A 13330-nucleotide genomic window follows, 5' to 3' on the forward strand; every position below is an offset into this window, starting at 1 on the left:
GAATCAAAGCCCAGGGCCTGATACCCACGACAGCATTTTTATTACCAAACTTATAATCTGTTAATTGTATTAATGATCACAAAAACCAACCAAGTTGGTAATAAGTTGATGAGTTAAATGGAAGAAAGCAGGCGGAATTATGTTGATCGAATTCGCATACAACAACATAACAAAATTGGTAAATGTAAAAACTTTTACTATCTAAGTTTGTGGGTAATAAGAACTCATCTAAGCCTTTAGCAAGTCTTTTGGTTCATACCTACCTTTCTAGGAGCATCACCAGTTCACAGTGCACAGTATGTGGGAAAAGATCAACAGCCATGGCTTTTACAGGTTGGAAAGGCTCTGAAGGGGGCATAGACTTGGCTCTGTGCCGTGCTAGACTGGTACTACTCATATTTCTCCATCCCCGGTTGTTTTTATTCCCTTTCTCAATACTCTCAGGAGATGGTGTGCAAAGTTCAATAGCATTTGCCACTAAACTTTCAGGATTACAGGAAATGTAACTGCACCAAACAGGTTCAAAATTGAATCACATTGAATATAAGATATGAAAAATGAGAAACAGAATATCAGTTTGGAACTAACACAAGCCTCCGCAGATGAGGATGCATTCTCAGAGCTTTTATCACCTGCATCCCCATAAAACAAGAGTAAGCATCTTGAGTATTATGGTTTGAGGGCAAAAGATATCTAGTCCAAAATTACAAGATGTCTCCCATCCAAAAAGGCAATACCACCCGTAAGTTCTTATACATGTTTATTCCAGCCTAATTGGTACTATTCTCATGGCACCAATCCCAGCCTAATGATGGTAGTTTTCTGAAAACAGCTTCTGGAATCTACTTGCATGTGCTATCCCCACACCACCACCGACCCCCACCCCACCCCCCAAACCAAAAAAAAAAAAAAAAACCTTTTCTTTAAACTCAAATTTTTTTATAACGTGGAATCTCACCAAGGCAGGGCCCTTTGGACCCACCCTTGGGAAGTAAACTACGGATACACGACCCCACTCGCCAAAACTGTGAATCAAATAATCCAGGGGAACCAAGGCAGGGCCCTTTATAACTCTAATTATGAGATATTGAAGGAAAAGGGAATTCATGCATGACGAAATGCTGTATCTGAGCATGAGTAAAGGACTTTAAAGACAAAAAGTATTATATATGACTTAAGCATGATGAACGACAAAGCTGACTTGATCATAATAATCATAAAAGTGCTGTAGATTCCAGATCCCTCTAAACACTTATTCAACAATACACTAGGTGCTTCCACATGATATTTTACTTTCTAACCTGGACCTTTAGGTTAGAACCCAACCTCCATTTAAATTAAGTCAAGCAAAATATTGATAATTTATGACCAAAGAAATCCAATGATCCTACTTGGTTGGTGTAAGAGTAAGAAGGAATAGAAAATTCTATGTATCCCATAAAAGTTGAAAATTCAGAAAACAAATTGGTTGGCGGCAAGGGGACTTTCTAGCCAGGGAAGTTTTAAACTAATCCGTTTTTCTTTTCTTTTTAATTAAGTCCAGGGAAGCCTTAAACTAATCTTTAGCCATGCGGGAAGCTCTAAAATTTAAAGAATTTTTTAGATTATCAAGCAACCAAGGCATTTGTAATAATAGAATGAATAGAGGTGTTGACGATCTTTTTTTTTTCTTTTTTCTTTTTTTGGTAAAAAAGGAGATTAGATTCAACTGCACATATGAAGCATGTAACTTACAATGGGATGTAGTCCAACACGCGGAGGATCAACAATAGCAACAACATTTTTAAACTGCTGCACAGAAGTATTTTCACTTTCAGAAGTGCAATTCTTCTGGAGTTGGCTTCCAGCTTCTTGCTCTACATTTTCTGAACAACCAGAAGCACTTTTGTTATTTATAAGATCATGGCTTGAGCTCTCTTCAAGGTCTAGTACAGCATCAATTGAGGTATCTTTCTCTCCAGCAGTAGCGTTTTCTTTGTCACTATTTTCAGAAGTATTTGAAATCTCATCAGGCTTTTGAGGCACATTTAGGTACTCTTTCAATAGTGATCCCATCACATCCTCTGCCTGTTGCCTCATCAATGGAAAACATACAACAAACATGTGATATAATTAATACAATAATACAAGCAACAACGACAAGCCTAACCAAATTAAAAATCAAAAATCAAATTTAAAGTTGTTTAATCAACTCCTAAGGGGCCAGTTGGTTTGTGGAGTCTTGAAAATTCCTATTACTTTCTAGGAAGTTAATGAGATTACCACATTTAGTTCTTCAATTACACAACACATCCTGGGAATGTCACGTTCCCACAAGCATTATATTCCTAAGTTTCATGGAAACGTGATAATCACTTTGAATGAGTATGCATTGTGAATATGTTTGGGTATGCACTATGGAATATTAACATGAAAGTGATTTAGAATTTTGTTTACTTATCAAAAAATAAGAAAAATCTATATAATGTATTTTCATATGCTATATAATGCTCATGGGTATTTTTAAAAATTCTGGGACTGTCAAATTCCCAAAAGTATCATATTCCTATGTTTCATGGAAACGTGATTACCACTTTGAATGGTTATGCATTGTGAATATGGTTGGGTATGCACTTTGGAATATTTACATTAAAGTGAGGTATTTATTTACAATTTTGTTTACTTATCAAAAAATTAAGAAAAAAAATTATAGAATGTATTTTCATATGCTATAAAATTAACATGGTTATTTTTTAAAATAAGAAAAATTTATAGAATGTATTTTCATATTCCTATATAATGCACATGGATATTTTCAACAATTCTGGGATTGTCACATTCCCACAAGTATCATATTCCTATGTTTCATGGAAACGTGATTTCCACTTTGAATGGGTATGCACTGTGAATGTGTTTGGGTATGCACTATGGAATATTATATATACTTGAGGAATTTATTGAAAGATTTGTTTACTTAATAAAAAAATAAGAAGAATTTAGAGAATCTATTTTCATATGCTATATAATGCAAATGGGTATTTTTAAAAATTCAGGGTAAAAGTTGTAATTATTATTGGGAATGTTACTATCTATCCAAACATTAAAATTTTACCTTCATAAGAATCTAACAGGAATACAACTAATGACTTGAATGCATTAATCCTATATTCCCAAAAATATGGTTTTAGAAATCCAGGATTCTGGGAATCCAAGATTCAAACAACCCCTAATAGAACTATAAATGGGAATGGATTTCTTTCTTGTGATTTCTTTGTTAGGTTTACAAATGGAAACCAAGTTAAAGAGGAAAATTGTAAACTCACCTTTGCACAAACAAATTTACAGTTTTCAATGCCATTTATTTCAGCATTCCTATAAGCATCTGAAACTGCAGAAGCATTCATTTCAATGCCAATAACCTGGTAGAAAATTAAAGCCAAAACAAGTTAAACCTTTTGAGAAAAGAAAAGAAAGAAAGAAAGGAATTAACATGGACCGGTTTTCTATAGTATGAATCTCAATCAGCCAATGCAACATTTATGTTTTTACTTATATACTTTTCTCTCCAAAATGGGAGACTCATGATTTGCTTAGGGCACTGAACAATTACGATCCTGATCACATGTCTGAAAAGAAGAAAGAATGCAGGAACTGGGTTGGTTACTATTACCATTCCAACACGATGTGCTAAAGTCAGCCCAATTGTTCCAGTACCACAGCATACATCAAATAGCAATGTATCAGGACCCAGACCAGCCCAATCCCCAGCAAGTGAATATAGCTTCTCAGCAGCAAGAGTATTAACCTGCAATACAGTTAGGGAAATATTAAATGCCACTAACAAAACTATTTTCTTGAGAAAGGGATGCACAAGAATCTGAGATCCAAACCTGGAAAAAAGCTGTGGGAGATATACAGAACTGAAGATTGCTTATACAGTCACGAATTCTAGCCTCTGCAACATCATTGGTCTCCAGTTTAGGACTAGCAGCCTTTGGAATGGGCAGTTGGCGCAATGGAGCATCAGCTGGTGCAGCATTTGATATTCCTTGGTGATCCTGTATGAAAACCAACCACAAGGCATTTAGAAATTAAAGAGAGGATTATAAACTAGAAAAAATATCACCACGCTGCCTCGACTCCGCCAAACTTTGGTTTTTTCCTCTTTCTTGGGCCCTGTGACATAAGGCTATTTATGACAGGTAGATTGTACATATCCACTACAAACCACAATGTGCTACAATTAGACAGAGCATGTTCATAAAATCATTTCAAGATTCCTGCCAGAATGTTAAAGCACCAAGTATCTAGAAGGCTGTCAAATTATAAACCTCTCCAATAATGAAAATTTATGGCAAGCAGCTAGTACCTGAACAACCAAAGCTGTCAGAGGCAAAGATGGAGAATTTGCAATAGCTCCTGCAGCAAATGCTTGAGCCAGCCTCTCAAATTCACCAGTTACAACAGCATCATCAAGGCCCACAGAGCAAACCTACATAACCAAGATATGAAAGGAAATGGCTATAAAATGAAAGGTTTACAAGTAAAATCATGATTCATATCATTTGTAAGCAACCCGATCCAGTTTATTGACATTTGAAATGAAAATTTTCATCTGCCATACAAGTGACCAATTGCACCAGTATGAGCCAATGTGGCTTCTCTGTTCATTCTTTCTAACAGCATTGTGGAGCATTCAGACATGCATGGCTAATAGGAATTTCACCAATTGAAAAGGTTTATTAAAAAAAAAAAAAACTATAGTATTATTAGACAAGTTCATTAGGCACTAACCTGAACAATAAGCATGACCTCTGAAATGCTGGCATCAGAATTTTCAACGTCAACAACCTTCCCAGGTGTCCTTCCTTCTCGAACCTTGAAACATGAATTATGACACAGAATGCTAATATAAAGAATGACAGTAATGTTTACATTTCTAGGCATGTATCAACAGAAGAGTAAGCATTCTCTATCAGTAGCTCAAAAGCTGCATGGCAGCAACAATAATTATGATTAAATTTCCAGAACTTAGAGCTCTGGAAACAGCATATATACCGTTAATTGACGCCAAAATCCAATATTCTTAAATCTGTTCCAAATTGGTAATTCTGATTGTTGCAAAAATTCCTGAAAGATAGAAGCATATTTGCAAGCAATTCTTGAAACATTTGGGCAATCCACCGGTTCTTCAACTGCTGTCACGCCCTCCCTGAGAAGTTTCTTTAGTAAACTATTCAAATGCCAATAAGTACTCCAAACACTGAGCAAATGGAAAGTACCTAAAGTTACCGAGCATAAATCCCACTGTTGCTTTGCCCTGTAGAGAATATCCAACCGAAAACTCACACTTATTTCGATATCCATTTACAAGGGGTGATTCAATTATGCCCTGTAGTTCACATGAAAGACCACCTGCAGGGTTCAAAAGACAAGGAAAAGAACAATAACAGACATGTTAGCCACTATAATAACTCATCATGCTTCTTCTTCTTTTTTTTATAAGTAAACATTTTGAAATTCAGCGAATCTTGCTTCAATAGAATGAAAGAAACACGACTGTGGCTCTGTGAGGTCAACAAAGATGGAGCAATTAAGAGTGTCAGTGATGTCATAAGCAACTCCATCCACCACCTATCAACTCGAAAAAATATTGAATGAATAGCTCTGTGGCATCATGCTTTCTGGAATTTTTATTGACAGTAAGAAGAGTACCTATTTCCCTAGATTTGAGAATCCATTCTGGAAGTGAAACACCATGAGGACAAGCTTTACGTGCATTTCTAGTCTGCCACAAGAAATCATAATAGTTCAGTTAGCTGAGAAATTCTTCTTCAATCAAATTGACATTAAAACAATCATAGACAGAATATATGATCAGAAAAAAGTGTTTCTAACAAGTTTTTTGAGATTTTGCATAAGGGAGGTCTTTTTGTGCTCCAACTGATCACTATAAGGCATATGAGCAAGGGGAGTCACAACATCGCGGACGCTTCTTGCCCTTGCAACAGAGCCATCAACTGTTGAACCATGTTTCTCATCTTCATTTGTATCACCATCCTCAACCCCATTTGAAGATATAGAGACCCCTGCATTCTCACCATCCAGTGAAGGTTCCCCAGTTTGTTGTCTGTTTAAAGGGAGAGCCACTGTTGATCTAATTTTCTTATCAAATGATCGAGGAATGACATCGGCAACCTTTAAAATTTTGTTGCCAATAGATTTTCCTTTCAATTCCTGTTGCAATGAGATTAGTGCCAGTGAGCATATTTATAGCAAGTTTGATGTACTAATTACATACACAATAAACAGGGCATACCTCCTGTGCAGTTTTCAATTGTTCTGCATTTTCAAAAGTCACAAAACCTACAGTCATGCCTTTCTTTTTCTTCACAGATTTGAACTGAACTCCCTGGAAAAAGAAAAGAACTTTTAAATTTCCAGTATCTCTTCTATCACACACTAAAGATGGGAAGAGTCATAGATGACTATTAATCAACTAACCGAAAGATCTAAAGAGAAGAAAAAAAATTTGGTAAGATTGAAAAGCTTTTCACTAACTCTAAGAGTGTTAATGTCATGCAAAAATATTCCCAACCAAATCATTAACTTCAATAATATGTTATTTTTTAACAAACCATATGACAGATATGCCAACAATTTTTCTTCCAATTGGTAAGTTATACACACAACCCTTTTTTTAATAAGTAAGATATGTTTTATTGCAAAAAGATTACTCCATGTACAAAGGACATAAAGAAGACTAAAGAATAGAACAGAATAAATTTTATGTACAATGAGACAACGACTATAAATTCAGGAATGAATTCATACTAGTGAATCCCCGTGCTCAAGACCAATCACATAAAAAACCACAAAACAAAGCTACCAATTGGGTTGCTGTGGTTTCCGTATCCTCAACAATTTCGTTCCCACCAAATTGTCCACATATCAAACATTATGGGACTAAATTCCAAACATCCGACAAATGCTTACCAGACAATAGGTCAATAACCTTCCCCAATAACAGCCACTGAATCCCAAAAGATCTAAATGCAAAACTCCGCAACACAAATGCAACAGAACAGAACAATGTAACAGCAGATGATCCACTGTCTCCCCATTTTACAACAACAAATAAAACACCACCCTAATAGCATATAGCCTTGCTTAATAGGATTCTCACATGTTAGGATATTCCCCCAAGCCACGGTCCAGCCAAAGAAAGGGACACATTGAGGGGCCTTAACACACAATCTTGCCCTCCATCCAATTCTTCTTCTTTTTTCCTTTTTCTTTTTTGAGATGGGTAAGAACAATTTTATTAAATAAAGACTACTTCATGTACGATAGACACGAACAAGCCTAAAGAATTACATCAAAAAAGAATTATGCTCAGGAAGGGTGTGACTGCAGTTGAAGAAGGGAGGACCAACACATAGAATTAAGCTAAAATATTTTTTTTTTAAGAGGTTTCCTTTGATTATGGCTCATCACACACGAATGCCATCGGTTTTTCATATATCACATATGCTAAGTTTTCTTGTACATGGCAAAACATACAGCTGTTTAAAGTTTAAACCAATCAGTACAGAAGCACCAGTATAGGCTCATCTTACATGCCAATTCTTCTTGTATTCACAATCTACTATCTATGTAACCTTTTCCCTTTGTTTCCTCTTTTTCGCTATCTTTTAACTCAAGATTGATCTATAGAAACCTAAAACAAATTCAGCCAAATTGTTCACTGAAGTTTTTGCAATCTCCCACAAAAGGTTACTGAAAATTATACTACTACAAAGTCCATAAGTTGAATGGGTAGCATATGTCATTAGTCTATCACTCAATTTATCAAAAGAATTTGAACTTCTTCTAATTCACATTACAAGTACACCTTCGCTAAGCACGTTCAGTTTGCACATTTCCACATTTTCCAAGCAACCAAACACGATAAGCTCTAATCATTTAGCCATTATTCTAACAAAAAGTGGATTACAAAATTGAACTCAGCTATAAGCATGGAAACAAAAAAACCTGAAAACCAAAAACCCTTACTTGCCTGTTCACCAAGAAAGCTAGTCAGATTCTGTGAGTTCCATTTCCTAGGCAAATGAACCAAGCACTTGCTAAGCTCAGGGTCCAAGCAACCACCGCCGCCATTATTGTTATCATCACCATTGTTGTTGTCGTCATCGTCATCATCAACGAGGGCCTCAGTCATCATGATATCCGCTTCGCAAACCTCGCTCTTCTTCTTCGTCATCGTCATCGTCGTCGTCTCAGACCTCATGGCCTTCTTCGCACGCTCAGAGGTCGGGTCCCACGTGTTATCGGGGCGCGGACGGAGCTCCTCCTCGCTGTGCGCGTACTTACACGCGTCGCCGTGGCTGCAGGACCCTGAGTCGCGCCTGAAGTAGGAGCAGAGGCTCGTCTTCCACAGCGGCGGTAGCTCCTCCTCTCGCTTTCGCTTCTCGCCCGATACAGCGTCGTCTGGCACTGGCAACGGCAATGGCAATGCTGCCGCTGATGATTCAGGATTGGAGAGTGGTTCTTGATTGGTGTCCAGTTGGGATTGTGTGGTGATGGTGGTGGTGGTGGTGGTGGTGGTGATAGTGGTAGTGGTGGTGGTGGAGGTGGACTCGTGGCCGTCCATTTGGGGAGGAGTGGACGGTGGAGAGTTTAGGGTTTCGATTGGAGAGAGTTCGTTATTTGGAGAAGCCGCCATTGCTGGTCCTGGTTCCATTGCCTCGGTTTTTACCTTTAGGAATTAGGGCGTTGGGTAACGTTCTTTTACACGCGTCGCCGCTGTTTGTATTTTTTAAGAATCCGTGTGGGTGAAAAAAATGTGTGAAAAAATGTGTAATTAGGAATGTCAATTCAGGTTAGCATGGCGAATTCGTATTGTATTGAGGTAAGAGTATTCAACTAAATAGCTCAATCCTAACCCAACTCATTTACCAATCATGTTATGATTCTTCAACCTTAACCTGATTTGTTGATGAGGTGGGTTGACTTGACCCAACCTACTTGACATACTTAATAAATATGTCGTATTGAGATGACAAGAATGTAACACAATCACACAACCCATTTCAATCTATTTAATATTTAAATATAACATCCACCTAGAAATAAATAATTTTTAACATCCCAAGAATAGTGTATACACTTCAAGTTTCAACCCATTGTTTAAAATAATATGATTCAATTTTCAATTATATTAGGGTATGTAAAGTTTCAATTTTCAATTATACTTGTAAGTTTTTTTGTAATTACTCACTTTTCATTTTAAGTTTAAAATATAGGTTGGATATAAAAGGCATTTGATAAATCTAAAATAAAATGAATATTTGTTTGATAAACAAGTTGTGTTAAATGGGTAATTTTATGTTGACACAAATAAAATGACATATTAAACGTGTTTATTACGGGTCATGCAGGTTGACCCTCTTATGACTTGTTTTTATCGTGTTGCATTCAGGTCAACCTGTTTATGACCCAAATCTGCTAAGGCTCAACCCTAACCCGCAAAAACCCATATTGGGTTCAAGTCGTGTTTGTGGATTGGATCGAACGTTGACATCTCTACGCGTAATATTATTTAAAAACTAAAAACACATGTTTAAACGCATGTACCAAATGATCGTTAAGAGTTTAGGACTAAAAGGTGGTTCATTATCTTACTCCATTTTGGCCATTTTGACCCAATCCGGATACAAATGGATGCAGCATATGTATTGGTTTGGTCCGTTTGGGTGCAAAGTTTTTTTTTTTTTTAAACTGTACATAAATAAATGAATTTAAAAACTACCAAAAAAAAAAAGGTGATTGATAAAATTTTGAGACTATTAATATATTTTTATTAAAATTTTGTCTTTAATTAAATTTAAATAAATTTGAGGAGTCATGAATGTAAATCTGTCCATTACAGGTGATGGGAAAATATTTGTTAGCCATGCCATAATAAATTGTAGAATTAAGAACATTTAATTTTTTAGGCACACCTCATTTTAATGACCATAAACCATATGATTCGCAAGCTTCATCCTAATTGTCATATTCAAGACATTTTATTATTACTTTCTCCAAAAAAAAAAAGACATTTTATTAGGGGTTTCTAAAAATAAAAAAAAAAATATATATATATATATATATTAGGGAAAAACAAAAGGATTTGTTTTCCTTTTATAGAAGTTTTCGTGCACATTGTGCATATAATACCATCTAATATTCAAGTTATCAAGTCTTGCATTTAATTATGTTTTTCTTCATGGTAGAAATAGGTTTTTTTTGTTTGAGAATGTAGTAATAGGCACTTTTTTCAAGAGAGAATAGTAATAGGTACTTAATGGTCCATTTGGATTGAACTTATTGTTACTGAAACTAAAAACTGAAAACACTGTAACAAAATAATTTTTAAATGATGAATAGTGTCGTGGGATCCATGAACAGTGCGTAAACAGTGTATGAACAATGTTTTTTGTCCCCTGTACAGTAAAATCACTATTCACATGCAGGGGGGAAAAAAAAAAGGACTGAAAATGTTGTTGCAAAACATAGACGCAGGATTAAGTTGAATCCAAACGGGTACAATATATACCTTTCCTCCTCAAAATAAAAGGTACTTATTATATGCTTATTGTCACATCTCGTGAGGATGGTTTAAAATTACACATATACATTTCATTCTCTCTTGTTTCTCAAAAAAAAAAAAAAAAAAATTCATTCTCTCTTGTTTCATAAATAGGCAATAGACGATAAAATCTTCTCTTTTTATTTTTGGAGAATCAGAAAGATTTTTCTATATGCAGCACAACAATTATTATATGTAGGGGTATGTGACAGCAAAAAAAATTAATATGTGTGGTCATGTATAATGCACATGACCAAACAAACCTTAATTTTGTACCATGCATCTTTCTTACAATTACATACACCAATGAACCGTATGTATTTATTGATAGATTAAAGTTCCAGGCAATTATGATATAGTTTTTTTTTTTTTTTCAAGTAAACAATGACGAATATTATAACTAAGCGCCCTATTTGTTTCGATATTAATGTTTTTCAAAAGAGAAGTGCCATATTCATAACATTTTCAAAATACTTTCACAACAAATCTCATGTGATAAGTTGTTATAGGTTTTTAATTTGAATCTATCATTGAAATGATTTTCTTACTCACTAATAACAGCAAATAACAACTTGTCACCTAAAATTTGTTGTGAAAATATTGTAAACTAGCATTTCTTTTTTCAAAAAATAAGTCATTTTTAATAAGTATTTTTAGATAATTATCTTATTTTTCTATGTTTTGTAGTATTTTTTGAAAAACCTTCTTTTTTTGAGAAAGAGAAACCATCTTAATTTTCTATATTTGGTAGGGTCCTTAAAAATGAGATAGATAACCATTTGTTTTTTTGTTTTTTTTCTGGTCATTCTATTTTATCTTATCTGAAGTTAATTTCTTTTATGCTCCTATTAATGTTATTTTAAATCTTCTTTTACCTTTTTTTTTCTTTTTCCATTTCCTCAGCTTGAATTAACTCATTTGCTCTTATTGGTGCGTAGAGCACTAGCATTGAAAAATGCTATGCTATACTATTATACCATCTCAAAAAACCACTTTATTACTTATACCATCCCATTTTACAATACCTCCCACATCCTAAAACTCTATTCTTATTAAAATATTATTCTTTCATCTTTTTTTATTATTTCTTTTTAACCGATATTTTTTTTCAGTTCCACTTTCCTAGGCTTTCCAACCGTTTTTTTTTTTTTTTTTCCTCAGCCTCCCTCAACCTCTAGCATTGGTTCATCTCACAGAACCACACACACACACAGACCCATCAACAAAGCCACACACAGCCACACACACAAACCATCAAACCAGAGCCAACAACGGCCACCACACCCACCACCCAAGCCACCGATCAAAAATCACACCGCCGATTTGAAACCCACTGAAGCAAACCCACTCAAAAAATATCATCACCGGAGCTACCAATGATCCACCCACTGATCAACAAATTTACTGTTTCAAACCGATCCACCCACCGATCAACCCAACCGATCCACCCACCAAACCCAGCTCGACGATTAACAACACCCACCACACCCACGCCGTCACCCATGAGCCAAACATCGGACCCACAACCCAACCACAACCCAAACACCGAACCCACAACCCAACCACAACCCAAACACCGGACCCAACAGAGAAGGAAGAGAGAGCAGAGGTTGCGTTTGGGTCGGGTCCGTAGAGAGGAAAGAGCAGAGATGGAGAAAAGAGAAGAGAAGGAAGAGAGAGAAAATAATTGTGGGCTGTGAGGAAAAAAATGGACTAAATAAAATATATATATATATATATTTTTTTTTAACATTGTGCTACAGTACAATTCTAAGTTTAGAATTATATTGTAGCACTATTGCAAAATTTTTTGCAATAGTATGGTTTAGCATTGTTTGATGCAAGTGGTTTTGTCCTCTAAAATGTCAAAAATGCCTTAAATATGCCTTTAGCATTTTTCAATGCTAGTGCTCGTCTAAATATAACCAAATCATCAAACGACTTTCTCTCTCATCTCCCTAATAAGTTAAAGCAAAACTCTTTTTTTTTTTTTTTTTTTTGGGAATCAAAGTAAAGCAAAACTTAAATATATGGAAACATAGGATGCCCATACAATATGTGTGTATATATATATATATATATATCTCATCCATACAAACAAAAATCACCAAACTTTATATATATAAAGAAAAAATAATCTTATCAAAAGGTAACAAATGATAAGGAAAATATAAAACACAAAAATAAATAAATTATTATAGGGTCACAAAGCTTGTGGTGCCTAGGGAAACTAAGAACTAAGGGTGAAAAATAAATAAAATAAAATAAAAAAACAAACTTCAGCAAAAGATTTTCTTGATAGTAAGAAACTTACTATACTCAATGCTGGTGCCAGGTGAGGGATAGTAAGAACTTAACAGTGGAATGGGTGTAAAGAAATCACCAGAAGTACACATGAAAAAAAAAAAAAAAAACACAGATAACGAATTATTATGCTTGTGGTAAGTGGGGAATGGTAAGAAATATAAAGAGAGAAAGTGATGAGAGAAGTTTGAGTTTGGCCTAAAGAAATAGAAGCGTGTATAAGGTGTGAAGTGAAAGTGAGAGAGTATAAGGTGAATGAAATACAAATAGGAGAAACCAACAACATTAACACACCATGTCCCAAGCGGTACCATATGGTAAATCTAGTTGGAAAAAAACTCTGCAATAGTTATTGGGAGACTATTTGACTAGAGAGAGAGAGAGAGAGAGAGAGAGAGAGAGAGATGTATGCAC

The 13330-nt window shown here is 35.2% G+C and overlaps 1 protein-coding gene across 1 annotated transcript; it reads right to left on the reverse strand.

Moving 5' to 3' along the window:
- Nucleotides 1-8772, reverse strand: LOC115983560 (zinc finger CCCH domain-containing protein 24). Its single transcript, XM_031106272.1, has 14 exons — nucleotides 8039-8772; nucleotides 6299-6391; nucleotides 5878-6216; nucleotides 5695-5767; nucleotides 5262-5394; nucleotides 5038-5191; nucleotides 4774-4857; nucleotides 4349-4471; nucleotides 3870-4037; nucleotides 3650-3784; nucleotides 3303-3398; nucleotides 1735-2067; nucleotides 589-632; nucleotides 1-506 (listed from the first exon to the last, which is right to left on the reverse strand). The coding sequence occupies exons 1-14, from the start codon at nucleotides 8720-8722 to the stop codon at nucleotides 260-262; spliced, it is 2706 nt and encodes a 901-aa protein (XP_030962132.1). The 5' UTR covers nucleotides 8723-8772; the 3' UTR covers nucleotides 1-259.
- Nucleotides 8773-13330: the final 4558 nt, after the last annotated feature.

The sequence above is a fragment of the Quercus lobata genome, chromosome 1, assembly GCF_001633185.2.
Source record: "Quercus lobata isolate SW786 chromosome 1, ValleyOak3.0 Primary Assembly, whole genome shotgun sequence".
Taxonomy (NCBI): domain Eukaryota; kingdom Viridiplantae; phylum Streptophyta; class Magnoliopsida; order Fagales; family Fagaceae; genus Quercus; species Quercus lobata.

Bases quoted from the DNA above. Each gene is read 5' to 3' on its own strand.
- LOC115983560 (XM_031106272.1), bottom strand. From the start codon at position 8,722: ATGGAACCAGGACCAGCAATGGCGGCTTCTCCAAATAACGAACTCTCT. The intron at 6,217-6,298 runs GTATGCCCTGTT...TCATTGCAACAG, and splicing joins AATTGAAAACTGCACAGGAG to GAATTGAAAGGAAAATCTAT. The intron at 5,192-5,261 runs GTACTTTCCATT...GAAACTTCTCAG, and splicing joins TTTATGCTCGGTAACTTTAG to GGAGGGCGTGACAGCAGTTG.